At 39.2% G+C, this 26,149-nt stretch overlaps 2 protein-coding genes across 3 annotated transcripts in view; both read right to left on the reverse strand.

The window, feature by feature from the left end:
- mphosph8 (M-phase phosphoprotein 8) overlaps nucleotides 1–10,736 on the reverse strand; it is a 28,473-nt gene extending 17,737 nt beyond the window's left edge. Inside the window, exons 1-7 of one of the 2 annotated variants that reach the window (XM_073473409.1) lie at nucleotides 10,436–10,724; nucleotides 7,481–7,642; nucleotides 5,286–6,341; nucleotides 3,502–3,598; nucleotides 1,891–2,151; nucleotides 1,509–1,631; nucleotides 596–684 (exon numbers count right to left, since the gene is read on the reverse strand). In XM_073473409.1, coding sequence (XP_073329510.1) covers nucleotides 596–684; nucleotides 1,509–1,631; nucleotides 1,891–2,151; nucleotides 3,502–3,598; nucleotides 5,286–6,341; nucleotides 7,481–7,642; nucleotides 10,436–10,537 — 1,890 coding nt within the window. In that variant the 5' untranslated portion in view covers nucleotides 10,538–10,724. Of the gene's footprint in view, nucleotides 1–595; nucleotides 685–1,508; nucleotides 1,632–1,890; nucleotides 2,152–3,501; nucleotides 3,599–5,285; nucleotides 6,342–7,480; nucleotides 7,643–10,435 lie in introns of both variants that reach the window. The other variant, XM_073473408.1, reaches the window with a different exon arrangement.
- Nucleotides 10,737–11,588: 852 nt separating this feature from the next.
- ttf2 (transcription termination factor, RNA polymerase II) lies at nucleotides 11,589–25,792 on the reverse strand. The gene is made up of 23 exons (XM_073473979.1): nucleotides 25,717–25,792; nucleotides 25,358–25,463; nucleotides 24,663–24,749; nucleotides 24,168–24,237; nucleotides 22,103–22,969; nucleotides 20,720–20,840; nucleotides 20,399–20,581; nucleotides 20,049–20,206; nucleotides 19,552–19,633; nucleotides 19,227–19,352; nucleotides 18,888–19,038; nucleotides 18,145–18,250; nucleotides 17,815–17,999; nucleotides 16,827–16,980; nucleotides 16,540–16,631; nucleotides 15,876–15,961; nucleotides 15,192–15,334; nucleotides 14,889–15,068; nucleotides 14,263–14,321; nucleotides 13,531–13,684; nucleotides 13,080–13,162; nucleotides 12,526–12,600; nucleotides 11,589–12,064 (listed from the first exon to the last, which is right to left on the reverse strand). Exons 1-23 carry the CDS (start codon nucleotides 25,742–25,744, stop codon nucleotides 11,920–11,922), a joined length of 3,441 nt encoding a protein of 1,146 aa, XP_073330080.1. The 5' UTR covers nucleotides 25,745–25,792; the 3' UTR covers nucleotides 11,589–11,919.
- Between the last annotated feature and the right edge of the window lie 357 nt (nucleotides 25,793–26,149).

Here is a 26,149-nt window from a genome sequence, read left to right on the forward strand (position 1 = left end):
ACAGATGATTGTATCCTGACACAGAAAATTTCTCTACAAGCATCTGTTGTCTCATAATAATTACCACCTTGACATCATTGTAAGAAGTCTGAAGATTGTGCTGAAAACTGTTAAAATACTTCTTGCGGAGACATTCCACATAGGACAAAAGCAAGGATGACCATTGTAAAATGGCCTTTAAAATATTTCCAACCACTTCCACAATTGGAAGGACTATTTTTAACCTAATGTCAGTTCATGTTTAGGTAATGCAGAGGACCTTGCTGGGCAACTATTCAGTGCCGGTGTAACAAACAGAACTGTGTGACACTGGTTATCCAAAGAAATTCACATTTTTCCCATACTGGACTGCACAAACACACCCACACATACACACTGGGGACGACCAAGGTGCGAGCTGTTAAATATGTGAAATGTGTTTTGGAATTGAAAGCTTAGGAAGTCTTGATATATATGTAAAAAAAAAAAAAAAAGATAAAATAAATAATAATAAAATAAGGCACAAGATATTCAGCAGATAGAAATTAGATGGTTTGGAAGTATGGCTTTATAAAATGTACTTAAAAAACAATGTTTGGAAGGGGATTGAACATACCTCCTGGTCCAGATTGTAGTCCTCTTTGGAATTAAGTGCCAATTTTACAGCCATGTAATTTCCATTTTTCACAGCATCCCGCAACTCACCTAACAGGAACAAAGTGAAGCGAAATTAAATTTAAAGAATGTATCAATTATAGATTTCACAACCAAACATTCATGAAAAAAATAAAAAAATAGGGCCTTCTAGTGGTACAACAATTCTCAAGTGCAGAAACTGTATGCATTGTATGCTTTTACTGACAACCTAGCTCTGATAAAGCTACTAGCATAGTAACATATTAGCAGCAATGGTGTGATTACCTTACTGTTAAAAGGCACAGTACAATAAAGTATATTTTAGAAAATGTTATCATGTGTCCCTGTGTTAATTGTGCTGCACTTAAGGATGAATACATATGTACATTTATCAAACCAAATAGGATTTGCACCCACAGCACCCATCAAATAAAATGGCATTTGACTGTAAGCTTGTGGCTCACTGTAGCTAGCAAAGCAATATCATGGATCAGACCTGTGTGTTTAGATGTCGTTAATAACATTTTAGTAAGAATGTGATTGTGCTGCAATTAGTTAATTTGGTCCTTGTTTCCTCCTCCTCCTCTTGATTTAAGAAAGTGGGTAAGGGAGGTGGGGATTAAAGCCAACAGTCCTCTATAAATCCATACTGTTTCATAAAGGCTAAGCCATGTCCATTAATTCAATCTAAATCTCTCATGTACCTATATCCAGCCCACATATTTCAAATAGGCAACATTAAAGACGCTAAAGAGTCTGAAACTGCCATTTCATCTGGACTTTTAAAGACAAGGAGATAAAAATTCTACTGCAGCTCCTTAGAAGCTTCTAGATGCAGCAGTAGTCAGTCAGTAGACAAAAGTCGGCCATTTGTCTTCAACTTGAATACTCACTGGGTGATAAAGGTGGAGCTGAAAGGATCTCATCCTCCCCATTCAGATGTTTCTGAAAGTCATCCAGAGTCATCCAGTCCAGGTTGAGGTCCATTCCTAGACTCAAAGTGGCTTGGCCCTTGTCTGTACAACACACAGTGCAGAGAAAGATGCTACATTAGTTGACAGGCTGAAACCTTGAATACTGCAATTCAAATGTTCTCTTGTCTTAAAATGTCTTGCTCACATTTATCTTTCAAATCTGGATTAATGTTGTTTCACTGAGGTCATATGTTAAACTGATCAAAAATCAAGGGAAATGTATCATTTAATATGAAACAACAATCTGGTATGTGGAAGCAGCGAAGATGAGCATGTGCTTAGTGGCCTGTCAGAAACATACCAGATTTGTCAGCGCCCTCTGGTGTGTCCTGGGTGTCCTGATTGTCATCACAGGCCATAAAGAGTCTGGGCTCACTGTCCTCTCTCCTCTTCTTCCTGTCATCTGTTGGGGTTCTCCTCTCCCAGCCGGGACGCTGTGTCTCCTCTTGCCTCTCCTTCCGCTCCCTGGGTTCCTCTCCCGGCCGCTGCTTTGCTGTAGGTTCATCTCCTTCCCTCTCATCACTGTCCAGGTTGAAGCCATAACTCTGGCCAGGCTTGGAGACTATAGGGGGAGTAGACAAACGGTCATATATTCTTGGGAGATAAAGACCCTAGACAGTCTTACATCTTCCATCACAGCCATCCATCAAACCTATAGACAACAACAGCTTGCTTTATCTTCATGGTTGCCATTCATCTTTCCTGCCTGGTGAAGACTATTCTTTCTTTGTCTATAGTGGGCATGTTGATAAAGTGGTGATGGCACTTAAAAACAAGAAAGGTTTGAAATTATGATGGGACATGGTGCTGTATCAAAGAGGGATACTCACGGCTAAAATGAGCGTAATCTACAAATTGTTTCATTGCTCCCTTAATTGTCAAAATATGAAGGCTTTACAAAATACTTAGAAAGTAAATTTCGTGTTAAGATGTCCTTTTGTATGCCAATCTAAAGTAGATAATCTCTTGGAGCAAATGACAAACAACAAACATCCATCAAGCCCTATTTTTCAGCCTTCACCTGTGGCACCTAACAACAAAGTTCTTCAGGTCTTCTCTGTGGTGCACTGTGACGCTGCCTTACTGCAATGATGGTGCTTTGCCTTCTGATTGTGCCGTGAACAAAGTGCTAACAGCTACTCAGCTTTTAGCTACACTACAGTGCGGTTCACCACTTGCACGATGACAACAAGGAAAAGATGAATACTGATACTGCTGATACAAAAGTACTTATACTTCACACACACAAAAGAAAAAGAGTAAGTATAAGAGCATTAGATACGTAATAACTTAATGTCGAGGAGGGAATCTTTTCCCTTGACTAGTGTGTTCTTCTCATGAGAGGCAATCCTCACGACATCAGAGCTTCTGATTGCTCTTTCCCTGAGATACAAAATCTCCTTCAACACCTCTGACAAACGTTTCTATTCCATGGTTTGTGGGAAACAAAAAGCTAGAAATGATTAAAAAAAAACCCACACAAATGCAAAATTGATAATACTGCATCTCTCACTGTGTAACTGCTCTCTACACTCACACTACAGATACTCTGTTGATGAATGAGTAGTTTGGACTACAAACACATCTGGGGTAATGAAAAAACCAACTGAACATTCAACAAAATCAGGCATGCCATTCATTGTTGAGTACTTCTAAATTTTGTTTCATGAGTAACTTGTTTCACATGTAAACGGATTGTAGATGCCAGTGTCAACACACTAAAGGTGTAATCAAATATATTTTGCACGGTTTTACATATTTGGATTCCTGTATTTGGTTTATTTTCACCTGGTGTTAGGTTGCTCTTTGACTGAAGTCAGTCTGGGTTGATGTGAATACATGTTCAAACTAAGAAAATCAACAACTACACGTTTCATACATGTAATATGTTTCACATTTGTGTCATGCATACCATCTGATTGCTTGTTCTTCTCCGTCTTCTTGGGCTCTGGTTTCTGCACTGGAGAATCTTTGTTTGTCTTGGGGATCTTCTCAATCTTTCCTATTATCTATTGTTGGGGAAAAAAACAAAAAATGTTAAAACCTTGTAGTTTTCCAGGCAAACCACTGAGCAGCAGGGTCCATCAAACAGGGCAAACATTAATGCATTTGACTTGGTTATCCTGAAACAATAAGCATTTTGTTGATGTGGTCATGTCATGTCATGTCCTGACTTTTTGGATTTCCATCAATTATGTCTTAATGGAAATGAAGCATTCACACCATTCTATTTGACAAACTAAAATTAATAAAGAAATTACAGAAACATCTGATCATATTCTCAGAGGTGCTTGCAGGTGCCTTTGGTGCTTTTCTACAACTGCTTCAACGAGTTCTTCAGGTATTCTCTGTTTTAGCCAGGTAACTGCTCATCAGGACCAACCTTGTTGTCAATGCCTCTTACTGTTTCCTCTCTGGGCTTTTCGTCAGCTGATGAGGCAAAATACTGTTTTGCTGATGTGACTTTTTAAATAAGCTATATGTATTTTTTAATTTAACCATACACAAGAGATGCAACCTGTTACAGATCATTGTAAACAGATCAGATATCACAAATTCCCATTAAATCCAGCTTTGTGTTTTACAGTGGTATACTTACATGTTCAATTACCACTCAGTGCTTCACAATTAATGCACCATAAATTTTAATCTGAAGATAATGGTCAGCCTTTACTGTGAAAAGGTTTCTTCTTTTCTAACAGAATAATAATGATAATAATAATGATAATAATAATAATAATAATAATAATAATAATAAAATAAATAAATTAATTAATTACAATTTCATAGGCCTAAAAAGCACGTCTGTGTATGAACGTCTTCAGTTGAACCCAGTCAGATATTTTTCATTTTGTTAAGACTGAGACTTTGAGTCTGGGTATCACAACTGCGTAAGAGGAAAACTAGAATTACTGCCTTGCGATTGTAAGCCTCCACCAATCAGTCAAGTTGCAGTTTACATCCATGTCTGTCCAGAAGGGTATAATACATGTAGTAAACACTTTGAAGGAATTTAATAACAAGTATTAAATGTATTTTTTAGGCAAAATGGAAGTTATCACTATATTGACATGTATGATTAGTTTCTATTAAACATGCTGTCTTCACTTACAGACTATTTTTTACAGAGGAGTACAGAGGACTGATAGAGAGCTTCATCACATGATGCAACGACAATCACCTGAGGATCAATATCAGCAATATGAGCTTATGGTGGAAAACAATGCTTCAAATATTAATGTTACTGCAAAGAAGCTACTAATTCTAAAACGTGAATGCTTCACACACATCTTCAATCCGGCAGCACAAAAGATCTATACAGATTACTGAGTTGAATAATGGTCAGAAAAGTGTTTTTTCAGATCATTATGTCACAGCGAAGTTGACCTTTGACCTTTTGTGTATAAAACATCTTCCCTTCATTTTATCCTAATAGACATTTGTGTGAAATTCTGTCACAGTTAGCATATGAATTCCTGCGATAAGGGAAAACAAAACAAAACATTTTTGGTGAGGTCACAGTGAGCTTTGACCACTAAAATCTAATCAGTTTATCCGACAAAATGGGCTTCAACCATTTTTTTTGCACTTTTGACGAGTTAAATCAACATGTATCACACTTTCAACTCCAACAAATTACTGTCGTACGATGCAAAAAAAAAAAAAGCAAAAATATACATAGCACTAATACTGTACCTTTGTGGATTTGCTGCTGCTCTTTTCTGCGGGGGCCTGATGCACTGGCTGCCTGCGGGGGGCGCGGTCCTTGGCCTCACAGTTTAACAGGAACTTTTCAAACAGGTTTGTGGAGCCTGTGGCATCCTTCTGTCCCAAAACCTCCTCTTTAGCCACCTCTTCCTCCTTACCCTTGCTGCTGCTAGCTGCTGTGACAGAGGATGAGGACGACGAGGATGTGGAGGAAGACGGTACTTTGGGTGGTGCTGATGAGCTCTCCTGTCCTTTGCTCTTGGCTTTCTTATGTAAGGTGGAGCTATCGCTGGAGTCTGAGTGTGGGGCAGATTCGTCCTTGCCTTTAGAGGTGAGGCTCTTTAGTTTTTGGAGGCTGATTTCTTTCGTGGCAGCGTCTGGCTTTCTGCTCTTTTTGTCATGGATGAGGTCCTTAATGCCCTGCAGCTTTACTTCCCACTTCCCCTTCTTTTGCTTAGACTCATCCAAACGTGCCTTTTCAGCTGACTTTACCGCAGTTTCCGTTGATGCAGTAACGTCCATTTGGGCCTCTGATGGGCCATCACTCAGGTAGTCTTCCAGAGGTGCAGCGGCCTCGTCTTCCGAGGTTTCAATTTTCCTTTCCTTCTTCCCTTTCTTTTTCTTCCCCTCCTCTCCTTTTTCTTTCTTATGCTTTCCTCCCTCCTTTCCCTTGTCCTTCCTGTGTTTTTTGGAGGGAACAGGCTCATCTTCCTCCTCATCAGAGTCAACCAGCCGCTTTTTTGATTCAGTCTTTTTCTCCTTGGAAGGAGAGGGTGGAGTTGGGGGTCTCTCTTCTTCTACTTCTTCTTCTTCTTCTTCTTCATCTTCTTCTTCTTCATCTTCATCTGTCTCTGGTGCTGGGAGAGGCCTGATATCCTCCTTCCGTTTGTCTTTATTCTTCTTCTTTTTCTCCTTTGGAGGTGGCTCCTCTTCCCGGATCTTTGTCTTTTTCTTCTTCTTTATGGGTGACTCAGTTGGACGGTCTTTGTCACCGTCACTCTCCGAGTCGGCATCGAAGACGTCGCTCTTTGTAGGCAGCAGTTTCTAAAAAGGGAACGGAACAGGCACTGTCATATTTTTTAAGATTATACATTATATTTTAGGATTTCTGGCTTGAAGGCTCCCTGTGGAGTTTTAGACCTCTAGAAGAAATATGGAGCCGTTTCTCTTTGAGTCGGTCCCCATTTGTTTTATCACATACTCATACATGAGAACACACCTGCACGTCCACATGGGTGACGCAGTACACAGTTCTACCAATGATGTCACACTAATCCACTGATTTACAGGTGGCGGTAATATGCCAAGATATGCTGCAATGCGTCAACAAAGAGCTGCAAGCTAGTAAATATGGATGTTAACAATGCTGGACTTTGGCAAATGTTTTAAAAAGGAAGAAGATGCACTTGACCCTGTCTGTTTGACCTCAAGGATACACACACAAACTTGTTTTGATGAGTAACACTGAACTTTGGCTTGTTAACAATAAAACTCTACCAGGCCCCTTTAAGTCAAAATGGTCAGCTCTCTGAATAAAAATGTGGTGCTGTTCTCAAACTAATTCTCCCTCCTCATTCTATTAATTACACATATACAGATTTGACTACAACATCAGTAATATTAGACAGCGTTTTCTTAAAATTAACCTGACGGCAAACTACAGCATCTGTCTCGTTATAAAGGACAGCATGGAAAACTATGGCGCAGATCATTTACACTTCAGTAGATTCAACACAGACTCACTTATGGTTAGCCTTGGGGCTGCACAATACAATAAAATATTATAATGCAATTATTCTGAGAGATATTAGTTTAAGCTATATAATTCACAATTAGCGGGAATTATTATTTTTGCATTATTCTGTTTTCACAAAAAAAAAAAAAAAAAAAAGATAAAAATCATTATGATGTGATGTGACAGTGGTTGGGGTCTGTACCAAACAAACATGTTTTCTTACATCTTAAGAACAAAGTTTGTAGGCCAGGGCCTCTCTGCTGCATTACAGGTCTCCTGTTTTGTCACACATTTTACCCTTCGAAAAATTACGACTTCTGTGATTTGGATATTTAATCTATATCTACAGAGACACGGACTGTTTTAAAATTATAAATAGATAGTACCTAGTACACCAGTATTACTGTTACACAATTATTATGTATACCTGGCTGTCACTTAAACTTACCACAGTCTTCTTGGGTTCTGCTTCTTTCTTGGCCTTTACTTCAGCCATGTTCTTCTTAAAAGATAAGAGGACCTCGCGACAGTCCTCCAAATGGGCCTCTGGCTCCCAAGTGTCATCATCAGAGCAATAATTCTTCCAACGGACTCTGTAGAGCACTTCACCCTAAAAACAGACAAAAGAGGTATGAAGCTAGAACTTGGCTGAAGGCTCTTTTACCAGCCAACAGAATCGGTTGAGCAATACAACATTTCCATATGATAGCTGCCTGCATGCAAACATGGCTGATGGATGAGATAAAATTAATAATAGTAGTATTTTGAATGGTGGACACTTTTTTTGTTCCACTGGTTGTATTCATAATAGATTATACATTACACACAAGACAGCATGAGTTCATTGGGGAGAAAAAGCAAAACACTTAAAGCTACACTAGAAAACTGCTGGAAAAATATAAACATCAGCAAATGCTCATTGCAGGTGCACATATTAACTGACCTGAACCATGTTGTAATTATTTACACAATGGAAAACAAATGTGACAAGCTAGGAAAATGCTTTAATGTCAGGTTCAGGGTTTTGATGGCATGCACATAAATGTGATTTAATTAAGCAGTTGCATCACCAACATTTATTTGGGCATTCCAGTGTCTCTACAACAACTAAGTTTACAGGACAGCCGTCAAGAAAACAAAGCAAATGCTGAAAAAAGTATGAAACTTTTTTTTATATATATGACATTACCAGAAGCCTTGAGTGATAGCCTGCAAGTGTGACTTCTCTCAAACGAGAATAGTTCTAAATTTCAAAAATATTTGTGCTTTTTGTCAGGACATTATTTTCATACAAGAGAACTTATATGAAAATCATGTAGTTGAAGAGCAGCCAATGATTCCTGAGGCTAAGGCTTACATTTAACAAGCCAGGATCAAGGTAATTCAGTTAAACAATGTTTTTCGCCTTTGGTGGATTTAAAGAGGAGTGTTTTCATACAAACATTTGAAAGTGGCCAACACTGGGAGACAACAGCACACAAAATAATAAGTATACCCTAATCTTCTTAAAGTCAAACATGTCTATGCAGAAATAATAACAGGAAAACTGCACCAGTGACAAAACAAGTATCTACAGCATTAGTGTACTTATCACTGTGACAGTCTCTCCAGCACAGTATTTAGCAAACAATACTGGCACTGCTCAAGTTCATTTAAATTCATGTTTCGTATAAGAAAACTGTTACATTTAAGACTTGACCGTGATGCTGCTTTGATAAAGTTGAAATAACTGTTTAACAGTGTAAAGGTGAGGATAGCACTGTAGCTGGAGATAATTTTTTTTGTCAGTGTGAATGCGTCTTAAAACGGCTAACTGTTCAGTTATGGAAACTAACTTATTTAGTAGTTAACTTTTGATGGGAAGATCAATACATTTCTCTTCAGTTGGAAGCAACATTGGCAAGTGATCTCTCCCTTTCTGCCAAGTTGCTCCCTCACCTATACTTAACTTATTCATGTGTCTTCATAATGCAAAAAAAACAACAACCTAATTATGATAAAAACAGACTAATAATAATAATAATAATAATAATAATAATAATGTTTCTCTAGCATAAATTCACCTATGTTAACTCAGTGTTTCTGAATCTTTAAATCTCATAAATCACCTTAAGAGTTTCAAAAGCTGGGGGAAAATCTCATTACTTTAATTGATGTAAACAAACAAAGTGAATGTGAAGCCTGGCACTCAAAGAACAAAACAAACCTGACCCTCCAACACCTCCACTCACACACACACACACACACACACACACACACACACACACACACACACACACACACACACACTCACACACACACACTCACACACACACACAAAAGCACTCCCTCCATAATCACCCACGTGAAGGGCTAGTTATTATTTAAGTGTGAAAATGTGGCACCTCCTTGGGACTAGGCATTACTTTGTAAACACAATTTAAGAGTATAATGGGAGGGATCACCTCTGTAAAGAAGGGGGGGATTAACTGTGTAGTCACCCACAATCAACAACAGCTAAAGCATTTAGTCAAAAGTCTGATTTAATTCTATTTTTTTTCAATAAAATCTTGATACACGCCAAAGATACCTTGGCTACGATATACTTGGCTAATAAATGGTATTTTTGATGCTTTTGTTCCATTCAGCACTACACTGTAATCAATAAGAGTGAAGGTTTATCATTAGTGGGTCAGGTGCTAAACCCCAAACTGAAATATTCAAGTAACTTTACGTAGCAGATCAACACGTTACAACTACGTTACTATGTGCTCGGAAAGACACCACGTAACTTAAAACAATTAAAACCAACTCCAGTTGATTATTATCCTCTGTGGCATTTCTCTATTAATGCACAGAAATGTACAATACAGCTTAGTCGGTCAGTTTATGTCATTTCAAATACGGCGGCCACAATGGTAACCCTAGCAGCCTTCGTACTGGGAATTAACTACGTTAACTGGCTTTGTTTACCATCAGGGAACCATCAACCATTCAATCTGTTTGGTGCACAATGTGACTAGCATTATTATCCCCAATATTTGTTTGATCTAGCTATGCCGCTGGTCAAGAGCGCCCGTGATGAAAATATTTGCAGGCTTGCAAAGCGCCCGTCCTTGGCCCCAGCAGGGGAGAGGCGAGCGGACATCATGGGAGAAGTTGTACAGAAAACGATGCTGTGTGTGCACGAGCAGGGAGCCCCGTCAAAGGAGTAGTGTCATATGACTGCTTAACTGACACAAGAGCAATTCACTGCACCAAAATACACTTGAAATACATTGCAGAGAGGCGTTTAGATGACAGAAAGTGTCTGGGCATCGTTGTAGGTGGGCTATGCGTCGTGGGAGTGGAGTGAAAGCAATGCCAGCCATGTTTGCCAAGCTAGCCAGGCGGCTACGTAGCATTTAGCTAGCTTTAACGTTACCTCTTCCACTCGCATGTCAATGATCCGCTCCACTTCGTACACATCTTCTTCCTCGTCTTGTTCACTGTCCGCAGGCTCTACCTTATCAGTCTCAGCATCCATGGCTGCGGGTTGGTGCTGGTTTGCAAAAATTTAGCTATTCAGATTCAGCACTCCTTAAGGCCGCGTTGGTTGCTTGCTCACCGAGACAGGACGCTAGCGTACCTGGCCGTAGTTACTGCACTAGCGCCGCAGACCAGCTACCGCCCGCTCTCACAATGCTGCATTCACATGCTGCTCCCAGCCTCCCATTATTCTACTTCCAAGTCGTATTCACGCTATTCATCAATTTTTAGTTGTTGTGCTCGAAGTTTGTAAGGGGCAAAACTAATCTGTGCATTACGGTACGTAGCATGTATCATATAACTGAAGTAATTCAGAAACACGCGATACTAATCACTACTAAATGGCGAACACCGGTATATTGTTTCAACCTCCGGGGTCTGATATGCATGTTATGCCCCTTTTTAGTTTCCACTATAGACATGTATTGACTATTTGGATTGTGACGACATTAGCTTAGTGCAATATCGATTTTCCGACATGTGGATGCCAATACTACTGTGTATAGTTGTTTCAGATGTTAAAACCCAAAACTCCTATGTTTAGTAAAGGCAGCATGGACCCTCAGATTTTTACGTACCGAGCGATGTAAATATGGCGGACTACTCAAAGCAGACAGTCAGAGCCAGAAATCAAGAGATTAATCTGATACAACACTTTGACACGCATTTATAATTGAAAACAGCATTTGTGTTATCATCTCCTGCATATGGCTACGTTTAAAACACAAAACTAACTCAAAATAAAGTTTTTGTTTAGCCAATAAAGGTGGGTGACATTAAATTTAACGATTTATGTGTATTCTGAATACCTTACCTTATATAGAGTACATTCAGTGTCCAAGATATGTTTCAGATAAATAAATAGCATATTCAAAATATCAGGAAATGTATACTTGTGAAGTTTAATAGTTTGTTAGCAGTGACTTGTTCTGACAGCATTTAGTTTAATTCAAACCTGCCTTAGAAAATTAAAATAATGACCTAACTAACATTTTGAATTGATAAATCATTTAAATTGACAATGCAAAGGACATCATACATCGTGTATGTTCAGTTATTACCTGGATTTATTTAAACATGAACACACATACAACAAAATAAAAAAATCAGGTGAAAAAAAATAGAGGGAAATATTTGCTTCACTCCAATAATGAGTAAGCTACCAGAAATTAAAATAACTATGACAGAGGCTGCACAAATAAATCATAACATTGCAGAAAATGAGTGCTCCAGTATCTTCGATTTATGTCATTTATTACCTCAGTCTGATTAGATTTTTCAGATTTATAACCTGAATTTTTAAAACTTGTATGAACGGCCATCTGGTGTTGTAGCTGTGGGTTTGACTGTGTGGCACAGCGTCTTCAGTTCTCTCCCATCTCAGACACCAAAAATGATTCTGAGATCCGCCAGGGAGAGTTTGGTGAAGGTGCTTCCTGTCCCTGACAGCACATTCTGAGCCAGCTCCTTCTTCTTCACCTGCAGGGTGGAAATCTTCTCCTCCACTGTGCCTTCACACTCAAACCTGGAAACACACACACACACACACACACACACACACACACACACACACACACACACACACACACACACACACACACACACACACACACACACACACACACACGTATAAACTAAATTATAATACACTAGAAAAAAGGCACACCACAGCCTTTAGTAAATGTAACTAACAATGAAGATGAATACAGCTTAAGTTTTTGTACAGATTCATTTATTAGCCATCTTTAAAACATTTTTTCAAGTTTCTCATGAATCTTCACATTTGTTGTTTCACTTCCCTATATGGAAATTTGAATTGGATCTCTGTTTTAGGCAACTTTAACTCTGTTCAACATTAACTTGTATTCTGTCACTCAAGAGCTTGACCTATCTCAGTACTGTCCTTCTGTAACAATATCGTATGATGGAATACTAAATAATAGTAGTAGCTACACACACACGCACACACACCCTGCTGCTTTTTACCTGTGGATTGTGACATCTTTAGTTTGTCCAACTCTGTAGATTCTGTCACATGCCTGATCCTCCAAGGCTGGGTTCCTGTCAGAATGTACACGGGTCAACCACTGTTATACTGAACATGTCAAATATTTTCTCCCTTTATTAATTTTCATTAAAGAAGTGTTTTTTGCCATATATATAGTGATGCAAAATTTAACAAGCATGTTTGAAGAAAGTTAAAGTGCACATTTTTGCTGAAACCCTGTAAAAAGGTTATAATGTCTTTAAATAATGTCTTGTTAAACGTTCGATGGTAATTAGAGTTGAAACTGAAGCACTGGAATGGGATGAAGAGACAGTTGAAGTGTCAGTTAAAGGGAATTTCAGTTGAAGGTCAAAAAGAGAGCAATAGCAAGTACTTTAACAACAACAGCAAAGCACAACAGCACAAAAGGAATAAAAATAGCAATAATTCAGACAAAGGACATGCTGTTTGTCCAGCTGGCTACATCAAGCAGAGGGAAGCAAACACCAGCAATTATACTCTCTTGGATTTGTGCTGTCAGTGTGTGTCTCACCAGTGCATGTCCATGAGAAAGAGGTGATTCCCTCCAATGAGATTGAGTCCAACCCCTCCGGCACAAAGAGAAACCAGCATCACCTGTGGCAGAAAATCCGAAAAATATTTTTAGTTTAATGTTACACTGGTCAAAATCCAGTTCTGAAGATTGACCCTGAGCAGTACTGTCGGAAATCTTAAGTGTTTTAAGTTGTGTGACCAAACAATGGAGTTAAAGGCATATTTCTTAACTTTTTCACTTTATAGATTTGAAAAAAATCTGTCAAGTGATTATTATTGAAAATACAGGCCTGTTATACACATGTTAATGTACATTTCTAATGTAAACAAACCTTAAACAGCAACAGGAGACATTACATTTTTAATGTTTTGTGTTTTTCATATATGTATTGAACTACTAAAAGGTTTTAGTCATGTATTTTGTTGACAAAGTTCTGGGTGAGATTTACCTGAATTCCTTTAGCGTCAGTGTTGAATTCTTCGACAAGGTCCATGCGGCGTTTGGGGTTGACAGTCCCATCAATAACACCATATTTCAGGCCCATCTGCCGCAGATGAACTGCAACAATTTGGAGCATGCTGGTCCACTGGGACACGATCACGCTACACATTACCAGAGAGAAGGATAACATGGATTACACATGTGATGGTAACATTTAAACTGTTATTTTGGGTCGATTAGGGTGACCACTTACAGGTTAACAGATGTTAGCACTTTACAGGTGAATTAACGTATAGTCCTTTTAAAGATCTTCCATAGCAGATGGAGACATTTAAACATCACGATTTTCATGAAAATTCTATCTGCTGAGGAAGATTGTGGGACACAGTCGAGAGCTCCAAAACAGCTCCCGTGTGGACCTTGTGGTGAGACGGATTTACCAATACCATTTTAACACACACATATATATATATACCTGCATATATGCAGATTTTTTAAATGCTAAAATAGGATAGGATAGCAACTGTACCCTTTCCCACTGACGACAAAAGCTAGATTTTAGTGGGTGTTAGTTGGTTTTCATGACCAGTGAGAAAGGGGGTCAAGATTGCTAAATTATCTGGATGAAAAGAATGTTAATTTTTTGCTGCAAGAATAAGAAATAAGTCAAACTGAGGCAGATTTAGAACATAACTGGAAGAAAAACTGTTGAGGTGACTGTGAGACTTTGATATTTTACCTTTTCTGATCATCACTCCTTTGTTTGATTGCCTTCAGCTCGGAGACAATAGCAGAAATCTGGAAAATTGAGGTAGAGGAATTAGTTCATTTGTGTTTAAAATTAACATCATTAACAGCAGCGATACAGGAAAATTTGAAGATCTGCATCACACCCTGTCCCGTCAAACACGGAAAAACAACATTTTCTCACCAGACATGTAGATTTCCCCTGGGCTCTTGACAAAGACAGATTTTAACCTATGACTTATAAAAGTAACTAAGATACTGTTACTGTAGGTGCAGTAATTATAGCTGAACTTTATGTCCAAAGACACTTGTGTGCTCATATGCTGTCTGCACTCACCAACAATTACTTCTTCTCATCTAGACTTTTCTAAGATGTGTAGTGGGGAGAGAAAGGCTAAACCATGGTTATCCATGGTTAACTCCTGTAAACAACCTGTTACACTTACTGACCTCCACAGAGACCTCTAAAAACCACAGTTCTGATACAACCATTTTATAAACTGCACAGAAAGAGAATAGTCTCTCTAGTCACAGTAGAATACAAACAGCCTGCAGGACACATTCTCACATTCAGGGGGTTATTGTGCTGTTATGGTGCTGAGAACAACGGTTGCCCACCTTGCTGCTCTCACTGGTTTCCTCAAACAGCTTTGAGGGGAAGCGGGTGCCATTAAGGGCCACAGTGTCTTTCGGGTCAGGGCCCGATGACGAGGGATTGGAGGAGAGTGACAGAGCGCTGAGCTGCTCCTCCAGAGACAAGACGATCCCATCACCCTGCAGCTCTGAGGAGTCAAGAGTCTGAGCAGAGATGGGACGAGAGACAGAAGGAAATCAGTGCTTGTGTTGGTCTTTGTGTGTATTTATGTGTGTGAGAATGTCAAACCCAGTGAGCCTTGTCAGAGCATGTGAGTGTGTGTGTACCTTCTTCAGTAGAGAGATGTGACAGCAGCACTGTCGGAGGCGCAGCAACAGAGACAAGATGTGGACGGTGCTAGACGCCTGTTGAGGCTGCTGGGAACTCGACACAGCAGGGTCAGCCTGGGACACACCAAACTCTTGGGCCACTGGGGAGGGAAGACACACAGACCTTTAATTACACACACCAATTAGTTCTAACAATACTGATTGCAAACCAGATTTGTCTTAAAAGCACAGAATCTCAATCAAAACAAAAGATGAAAAGAGGTCTTTCGTGTCAGCAGCCGTCAGATGTGGCCTGGATCCAGAGCACCTTTCAGCTTTAAATCATGTTTCAAATGCAATATTTTAGTGTTATTTATTTTTATTGTGTCCTGTGAATATAATGTCTCTATTGTTTGATGTTTGTATGAGTTGATTTGGTTGCAAATTATTTTCTCCATTAGGGATTAATGACGCTGTCTTATCTAATCTAAATTATTCTTTGTGTGATAATTTCTCAACAAAATATAATTCATGTGCTTGTAAAGCATGTTTGTCTGTGCTCAAATTGTCAAAAAGCGTTCTCAGGACTGAGGCACAAATATTATTCCATATAATCATAGCCACACCTCTCACAATATGGGGGCAGAATTCATGACAAACTGCCTGATGAGGACTATAAAAATCAACCATCTAATATCTCACCTTTGTCAAAGGGATTACAACTGGATTTGTTTCCCTTGCTCACATCATTTCCTTCATGTCTCTTCAGGTAGTTCTGCAAAGTAGATCTAGAGGAAAAGAGCAAATCACCAGTCTAGTGTCATTTTATATGTTATTAATGATCCATCGGCTGTATCCAGTTAGACGTAACGGCATCCCGTCTCTTTTTTAAGCAGTTACACACATTTAGACCTCGGAGCTGTCGTAAGCATCCTTGATGGTAGTCAGAGTCTAGTTCAATAGGGAACACTGGTTAGTCTTTATTTAATTCCTAGCCTTTTTTCCCCACACACTTAATGGAAAACATTATGGAGATGGACAAAAGAAAAGAAAGGTTGTGAAGTTGTTGCAAAAACACAAACAACACTAGATAAAATCAGAAATTCCCCCCCAAAAAATCTTGATAATCATTTATCATCAATGGCCAAATTGTGTAGTCTTTAATATATTGACAAAACAAGGAATGGGATGGTAAAATCTTCAACTTTTGTGTGTGTACAACTGCATACAACTTTTCCTCAGCATTTTCTTATATTGGGTTTGAAACCGAAGAATGAGTGAGTACACTGTAAAAGACAAACAGAGGATACGGGAGATGATTTCTCATAAATCTGTTTAAATTGAAAAATATGACAGGTTATATTACCTGGATTGGGCAAAGACCACATCATACACAGCCTGTTCATCCTGGGACAGTTTGAGTCGATGCACCTCGAGGGTCCGATCAGGAAGAGACACCTGAAACATTCAACATTTCACTTCAGCCTGGATCCACAGTGAGTGTTGATGTTTGAATCAGAGAACGCCTCAGTTGTAGATTGCAAAGAGTCGGATCTTTTTGTCTGAACAAACCAGCCGCAAATTTTCTTTGTGGCCCTCATAATGAATGTCCTCAATGTAATGCTGCCATCCAAGGTGCATGTGCGTCCCTACCAGTGGTTTTCCTGTGGAGTCCAGCTGGTCTTTGGTCCGTCGGAGGAGAAGACTCCTTGTCAGGAGGTTGAGTCTCTCTCTGCCTCTGTTAGAGCCGTTGTCCACCTGAGCTTTCCACAGTTTGTACTCATCAAACGGAGAACAACGCAGAAACCTGAAAGACAGACGGAGACAGACAGTGAGGAAACACAGTCGCATTTAAATGAATCATGTGGACTTCACTTGACAATGAAGAGGTCAGTAGATTTAAAAACCACTTCAGGGTCAGAAACATTTTTCTGTGCATTACCAGGAGAAAAGCACCATTTCACTCAACAATATTTTTTTCTGCAATGGAACAAGATGTCAACTCAGAACAGTCTTCAGGCTCTTCATAATAGATATAAATATTTAAAGTTGAACCTTTTCTTTCTCTAACTGAAAAGTTGGTTAGCGCCAACAAGGTGGTGATTTTGTTCCTGTATGTTTGGTTGTTAGTCTGATATTTCAGAGGTGAGTACTAAACAGATTTCAGTGGAGTCTCTAAAGTTGAGGTTAATCTATAGCGCCATCTTGTGGCCACTTATAAAGCACTTTTCATTTTTTAACTCCTGATCAGCAATGAAAAGCTTATTTTTCCCCTAGTTTAAATATGAAGATGGATACATCAGTTAAAGTCATGAAAATTTCCACCTTAATGGATTATAAATTGATTATCTGTATGTTTATTATTTACTTTAACCAGCTTCTATGGTTTAGTTTTATTCTATCATATTTTCCATTTCAGTTTTTGCCGTTTACATTGATATGCAGTGCATCTCTCATAAACAAAATTTACATAAAAAGTCATCACAAATCTTCCTGTTGTAATTTAAAATTCTTTAATATACTTTAACGTCAATAAAAATAGGGCAAAACCAGACACGTCCATCCTGCAAACAAAACGGAAGGAGCGTCTCTACCAGGTAAGATTTCTAAAACTCTTGTATTCACTGTGTTTTTGTCTTACTTGAGCAGTGAGTACATGTCCAGCAGGTTGTTCTGGATGGGTGTGCCAGTGACAGCCCAGCGGGCACGAGCCCTCAGCTTACACACAGCCATGGACGTCTGCACTTTTGGGTTCTTGATGTTATGGCCTTCGTCCAGAACCACCCGGGCCCAGGCCACTCTCAGAAGAGGAGCCGAGTGTGGTGGCTGAGGGGAAAAAACATGAGATGAAGAAGTTTGAGTCATTAGTTTTGGTGCCAGAGATCATTTATCATTTTTCACATCTTACAAGAATAATTTTAAGCTACAGCAATGAAGCTGCGGTTTTTTGTCATGAATAAATATTTCTCACCACATCATCAGCATCTTTGGTGGGTTTCTCAGCCTCCTCCTTCTGGACTGGGATCTCTTTAGAGACCAAACTGTATGTGGTCACCACCACATCATAATCTGCCAGCCTGAGGGACAGAAAGAGAACACTTAATTCAGTTCGATTGCGTGTGCTTTAACAATCCTCTAAACTTGAATAGAATGACAGAATGAGTGTGGAAGATATTAAAAAGGTCCAATCTGTAAGAATTCCCAACTTATCAAATACTGATGCTACCGGAAGGCAACCTTGAACATAAAATCAAGGTTTGGGTAATAGTTCTGCATCAGTTTTTGACTTTTTAGTGAAATGATCATGCTGTGGTGTTATTTGATAAAATTCTTGAATAATACAAAAAGATTCTTTCTGGGGTTAAGTGAGCGGTTATTTGTTGTGTGAAAAGCGCAAACAGGAAGTGGGCTCTGTCTCAGCAAGACAGATCAGTGGTGTTCAAAATTGCTTAGAAGGCACACAAGTCAACAACAGACCTGTGGTGCAATCTAATCATGTTCCTTGTCTTTTTATGGCTTCTTTACAGCCGTTTTTAAGTATTCAATCAGACATAAAGGTAAATGAACCGAACACAAAACTATAACACAGGAGGTGTTCCTTTGTGCCTGGTTCAGACCAAATAAAAATAGGGTGTCACTGCACGTTTAGTAACAGAGACACATTGCAGAAAAGATAAAACAAGAGTGGTGTGTATGTGTGAATGGTTCCCTCACACTCTGGCACTTTTCTCGCGGTTGGGGCCGTGGTACAGGTACACAGTCAGCTTGCCTGTCTTGACATGTCTTTCAATCTCTCTCTTCCAGTGGTGAATCAGCGAGGCAGGACAGATGATCAGGGTGCCTTTAGAAACCACCAGGCTAGAGTCTGGATGATCAACAAACAAACAAAAATTAATCAAAATGTGCATACTGAATAATCAATTTAAGTCTGACCTCCAGAATTGAAACAAAAAGAGAGGTTTCAATCCAATTTAAATCTGAATTGCATGCACACAGATTACAACGCTGTCATTTATCAGACAAACCGAACGAGTGGGAAGAGGTTATATTTACCAGTTTTTGAGATCCAACCCTCCAGCTTCTTCTCTTCCTTCTTTTCATCTTCATCTTTTGCCTTCTTCTTCTTGGCCAGTATGAGAGAAATCATGGTCAGGGTTTTCCCCAGACCCATGTCATCCGCTTAATCCAAAAAAGAGCGACAAGAACAAGAAGGAGAAGCAAAGAAAAAACAATTATGATTTGAAGCCTATGAAACAATAGCTATAATAACACCTCTATCTCACATTCCTTAAGATTTGTCATCTGTTTTTGTTGTAATCTTTTTTAATAACAATCATGTAAAAAAAATAAAAGTAAATAAATAAAAAGGTGAACATACCAAGAATTCCTCCACAGGGATTCTGGGCTTCTCTCCAGAGCAGCCAGGCTAAAGCTCTCCTCTGATGGGCCAGGAGCGTCACCTGATCAACCAAGAGGACAATGTCATTATTAGAGTTACATGGTAGACCAATCTAAAGAATAAGTAGAAGCTCTGTTTTCATAACCAGTTGTCAAGTGAATCTAAAATAAACATTTCTTAGAACGTCTTCCTAAATATAGCAAATACACTATGGTCAAAAGTATGTGGACACCCAAAGGTTACACCCATAAAGATTATTCAACATCTCATTCCAAAACTATGAGCATCAATCTGCTACACAGCTCAGCTCCAGGTCAGGTTACATACCCTGCCTGAATGAATGGGTGTCCACATATTTTTTATTTTAAAAACATATTAGAATGAACAATGGATGCATCATTTCCTCATTAGTAGTTTCAAATGTTCTAAGTGAGGGCCTGATGAAAACCAGACTAGTGACTGAAGGAGTATCTAACCTTGATGCCTTTGGGGTCTGGAACCTCGGCCTCAGGGTCAGGGCAAGACTCCAGGGATTTGTGGAGATGGTCGATGGCCTCGCAGGTGGCATTTTTCACCGCCAGCAGACGTCCATCAGTCATCCTGCCACCATAAAAAGCCTGGGCCTGTGGATTCACTGGAAAGATGAATGACTGAGAGTTAACTCATAAAATGTTAAAATAAAAAAATAATTAAAAAAAACAGAATCACAGGGGAAATAGAGATGCTGAAAAGTGAGGATAGCCATCTCCTGCAACAGGCTAGCTAGCTTAAAATAAAACTGGAAAGGGCAGACAGAGTTACAGAAATGTCTCCACGTACGGCCTACCTCCATACATCTGGGTGTAGCCCTGGCTCAGCTGGAGCCCCAGGGAGCTGCTGGAGGCCTGGTGTTGGGAGAGCCCCAGGGCAGGGGGGGCTGGGAGCAGGATGGTGCCGCCCTGCCGGCTGAATGGGTTAACTTGGCTGCTACCCGCACTAGCATCACTGCTTTTCTGTCCAACCTGGGATTCTGAAAGTGATTTGTACATTACAGCTGTAACATTAGTGTTAATTCTCAAATAAACGCTTTATGTTAGTGAACTAAAAACAGGCCTACATTTCTCAAACATCTATATATAATCTCCCTAATGCACAGTGAGTAGGTTACCTGGCTGAGAAGCAACAGTGAGGCTCAGAGACTCCAGTGCATCCTCCAGCTCTTTGACCTGAGTCCTCAGCCTCTCCCCTTTATCTGGCAGAGCCGCCACATTCACCACAGACAGAGTGGCCTTAACAGGAGAGGATGTTAATGGGATGAGAGGATAGACAGAGAGATACAGATTAAAATGGATGTATAGAAATGACAACCTAACTCTAAGGAGAATATCTGTTTCATTCATATGAAAGCCAAAGAATCAAGGTTGTGCCATATGTTCTGCTGTTGTGGTCTGTAGTACTAAACACTGTAGACTGTTTAGACTTCTAAAATGTTTCAATAATAAATCAGCATCGCTTGTTCTACGTTTTAGGTGGCTGAGAGAATAAAACTCCCTCCTTGTCTACAGAGTCAGAGACAAGGTTAAGGCAATGATACATCATTTCCAAGTGTTGTCACAATGTTTTCTTTCTTGTTTTTTTTAAGACACAGGCCCGTTGTGGTCTCAAATGTCAGAAAGCACAGCATTCAGTTTCACAGTTTTGGAGCTAAACTATGTGATGAGCTCATTGGTGGAGAAGAAGAATAGAGCAATATTCTGATTTTGATTTAATGGTGTACACTAGAAATACATCATCATCATCATAAGTATCTGCACATTTCCACCTGAAACCAAGTGATGATGTAATAGCAGTAACAGGCTGATTAAATGAATTTCACATAAATATAAACCATGAAGTTGATATTTATGTAACATTTATGTCACTGTGGAGACACCATTTCTGTTGCTATACATCAGATGGGTCACTTTCTGTATATATGTATGTAGGGGTCCAAATCGATAGCTGGCACACCCATGTGGCACGAGTCTAAGAAAGAATCCATCAAAAATCCATCAGCGCCTTCATTTCTTACAGAGACGCAGTGTTTTTGGCATATGCAAGTATTGTGTTCATTTTTTAATCGAGCTACCATAGAGTCAGATGGCAAATGAGGTATATTATGAGATTTTACTGCTTGTTTATCATCATTCAATTAAGCGATAAAAATGTTCTCTATGCATCTGCTACATCAGTTACTCTCAGTTTTCCATCAGATTGCAGCAGACAGGACACAAGACTGTGCCACTGGAGTCCAACATTACATCAGCATGGTCCATCTTATCAGCTGATTTTAGCTCATCACAAATTTATTTAGGTGTTTATGTGCTGACAGACCACAAGAAATTGCAGCAAAGCAAGGCTGAAGATATGTTTGAGGTGCATATCTTTGATCAGAATTCTTTATAACAATATTACCATAAGCCTAACAATCCAGTATTTTTATCCAGATTAAATTGTTCCCAAAAATCTGGCCAAATAGTCAGTCATGTGTTTGGGTGAGTCACTTACTTACCTTTTTCTGTTGGAGCTGAGCAGTGAGCAGGCTGTGCAGCCCTTTGGGATCTCCCTGCTGAGGTTTGACCTTAGACGCTGGCTGGAAGCCAGGGAAGGTGGTCAGGGTCTTTTGGACAGTAGAGGCAGGAGGAGTCTTCTGAGCAGCAGGTTTCACAGACACCAACACTACGTCGTCATCATCATTGTCTTGGTTGTTTTTGTTTTGACTGGACTCTGTGGATTCTGTTGGTTTGTTAGATGCGCTATCAGAGTCTCTGGAAGCATCAGTGCTTCCACTCAGTGCAGATTTAGAGACACTGTCTTTTACAGTTTGTTCCACCACACAGGTTTTACCATTGGCTGGTTTCTGGGTCGAGTCCTTGTGAGGATCCTGTGAGGTTTGATTTATTTTCTCAGGATGAGCAGCCTTGACACTGGAGGAAGAAATCGTTTTCTTTCCTTCTCTCGTGTCAGTGTGGTTCTCTTTAATCTTGTCTTTCACCTTCTCCGTCACCTTTTCCACAGCATTAGCTTTGGGACTTCTTCTCTCCTCATCTGAAACTCTCTTCTTTACCTTCATCCCTGCTGGAAGTTGTTTACCTCTGTAAGTATCGGATGAATTCAGCTTGCCCTCCTCCTCATCTTTCTCTCCTGCACCTTTGCTCTTCACATTTTCTTTCTGATTACTTTCTCTTCCCTCAGCCTTGGGACTCGCCTCACTGTCCTTCTCCTCTCTTTTTTTCTCATCACTTCTATCACTCTGCATCCTTCTCCTCTCAGAGTCCTTGTCAGTCTTGCTGGGAGCCTTAAAAGGGTTTCGGGCAGGTGGCAGGCAGGAGGGCTGCAGCTGTGCATCAGACAGAGGGTTTCTCTTTTCTTTCTCTGGCTGCAATGGTGGAAAACAACAGATATTTTAAAAATAGGTAACAGTTTTAAGGAAAAGGAAGCAAATTAAGAAACTATTTACACAATTTTACAATAAATTAAATTTTGATAAATGATTATTTTCACAATTAATTGATTAACTGTTTGGTCTATAAAACATCACAAGACAGTGAAAATGTCATCTAACGTATTACTTTGTTATTGTACTATTTATTATATTATAAAACAAAGAGAAGCATCATATTCCTCCCTTTGAGAACCTGGAACCATTCACCCTGACTGTAAAACCTACATCTTTGGAAGAATTGGTTTCTGTTCCGTTTTGATTATTTTCTGTTTTGATGTGCTGCAATCACTTTATTTGTAATGTGTACTATAACGTTTAAAGCAACGCATTCATTTAAACTTTAAATAAACTTACTTATTTGCCTACTAAATGTTTGTAATTTTCCTTAAATGACCATCAGAATATTTAAAGAATGGGGCTGCATGATATGGTAAAAAACTTAACTTAATTATTTTAACAGATACTGCGATTGTCAGATGATGGTGAGAATGACCATTTTTGGATCGCAATTTTCATTTTCACTCTCTTGCATCTGGAGAACAAGATTTGAAGACCAGAGCATCTCTGCAGCACTACAGTACTTCATTAAAATGTTGTTTGTCACATATTTTACCTTTATCAAAAAACTGCAACTTTAGATATTGCACTCAGCCATTTTGATCATATTTTGCAGCTCTGGTTAAAGATTAATTTTCTTTTGATCAACTAATTGATGGCTCGACTACTTGTTGCAGTTACATTCCATGCTTTTGCTTTATGCTTAGACAGTGAAACATGGAGAAGTTAAAGAAAATAAGTTCAAAGGGGAGTGATGCAGCATTACATGCAACAAGGATTCCCGGATACACTTGAATCGGAGTCAGTGACCTACTCGCAAATTTTCTAAATATCCGATTATATCTCTACAGTAATTAATTACACAAACTTGTACTTAAAACTTGTAAATCTGACACTAACATATTTGGTCTCTGAAGAAAAGTTGGAATGATGAGAAAGAATTCAACATAAATTTGTGAACATGAGTGTGTGACGATTGAGAGTTGGAGAGATAAAAGTGTTGTCAACATATAATGAGTCCCAGGTCTGGCTGGTGCCAACGGTATAGAAATAAAAGGTGTGTATGGTGTCTTACTGCAGTCCAAGGCACGTATCCACACCACCTCTGGCCGGCTTTTTTCCCCACAATACAGCGGTAGAACAACCTGGAAAAAGAGAACAACTCAGAATTAGAGGTCCGATACAAGCAACCAGGTGTGTGGTCACCTTAAAACAGGTATCTTATTCAAGTGGCTAATATACATGTAAAGCTGCCAACAGGAATGTTCATGGTTCAAGGTTCAAGGTATCTTTATTGTCCCTGCAGGTCAATTGGTCAGCAGCCAGGATCACACAAAAACATACAAAACACAGCGACACTAGTGGACAAACAACAGGACACAGTGGACAGAACCGTTTAGTAGGGGTTCATTCAGCATCCAAGTCAAAGCACCAGAAAACAAGCAAGCTATGCAAAATGAGCTAACAACAGTTTAATACTATATACGGTTCAGTCAAGTTTCATCACATGTATACAAAAAGAAAAATCCTTTTTGTTTTGGACCACAACACAATCCACCTGCACACCCACCTGTAGCTCTCCTGCTGCTGAATGTAGGTGAGAGCTTGAAGTTCCACCATCGAGTCTTCATGATGGAGGCAGTGGGATGGTGGGACACTGGAGGAGATGATAATAATAATGATGATGATATTGCAGATCAAAAACACGATGATAAGTCAGAGTAAAAAAAAACTTGCTTTCTCTTCCAAACCCAAAAGGGGAAGAAGAAATGTAAAATTTGCCAAACAAATGAACTAGTATGCCATTAAATGACAACACACAGTTTCTTTTTACAATAGCAATAGACAGAATCAGACCCAGTGTGTATAAAATAATGGCTGATGTGAGTGGAATAAAATTGGATACGAGTATGAAAGCAAAATCAGTATGTGCCAAAGAGACAGTTAAGACTTTGGCAAACCAAACATATGAAACTGCATATATTACATAAGCTAACAAATCTAAAAAGGGGTTTCAGGTGTTTAGATATAAGAGAGTGGTCTCATGCATCTCTACTTTCAGGTACTAGATTGTGGAACAGTTCTAGGTTGGACGTCCTAAGGCTGCTTTAGTGTGGGAACCTATATATTTTCACAATAATCAGGATCTATAATCCATGTCACTGCTGTGATAGGCAATAGGATCCACCCTCGCCTTTGACATACTCTCTATACTCGTCTGACAGGGACAGAAAAAGGGAATCATTGTGGAAATGATGTAAATACCTGGCCAGCTGACTGAAATCACAGCCTTGCCTGTCAACGCATACGTAGAAGCTTTTGCCTTTATTTGGTCCATCTTTTACGCCCGTTTTTAGCATACACACGCTGCCTGTATGGGGATATAGAGAACAAGGTATTTAGTGAATCACATATACTTTCTACTCACTGCACGTTAGCAAGGGAACGTATGGGATTAATATGTTTGGTGAAATCAAAAAAGGAAATGACCATGGAGAGAAACTGCCTTGTCATGCACATAAAAAACGAATAACACGCAAATGTGACCTCTGGAAACTCAACACAATATCTGAGTTTCTATTTAACAACAAACTATAGAATATCATTAAGTTACTGCGACTTACCGTGGACATTACATAAAGTCTTTTCCATTGTTCCTACAGTTAGTTCAGTGTCAGTTGCTATAACGTGGAATTCAGTATTTTCGTATCAACCAATCAAAACCTTCAGAAAATACATCCGGTGCGTTTATTTTCAGTATAGTGGTTCTTGTCCAAATTAGTAAATGAAAATCATGTATATTTTCCACAAATGAAAATATATAATAAAATACAAAGTGTTATAACTTGTACTACATAAAACTACATTGCGCAAAATTGAAACTCGGCGCTACGCAAAATTGTATTCGCTTGATGACGTTTATTGTGAAATATTTTTGCGAAGAACCGTTTAACCGGATGTAATTCACGGCTAGTTTTTCTAATCAGTAATTTTTTCTGTCACTTTTAATGATTTAAAACGTCTAGTTTGTACACATCAACTATTATATTCGTTATA

Source organism: Pagrus major, chromosome 9 (assembly GCF_040436345.1).
Source record: "Pagrus major chromosome 9, Pma_NU_1.0".
NCBI lineage: Eukaryota > Metazoa > Chordata > Actinopteri > Spariformes > Sparidae > Pagrus > Pagrus major.

Coding starts and splice junctions, on each gene's coding strand:
- ttf2 (XM_073473979.1), bottom strand. CDS start 25,744: ATGGAAAAGACTTTATGTAATGTCCACG. Junction 22,970..24,167: donor GATACGTGCCTTGGACTGCA/GTAAGACACCAT, acceptor CCACCATTGCAG/CCAGAGAAAGAAAAGAGAAA. Junction 20,841..22,102: donor CTCAGCTCCAACAGAAAAAG/GTAAGTAAGTGA, acceptor TCTCCTGTTAAG/GCCACTCTGTCTGTGGTGAA.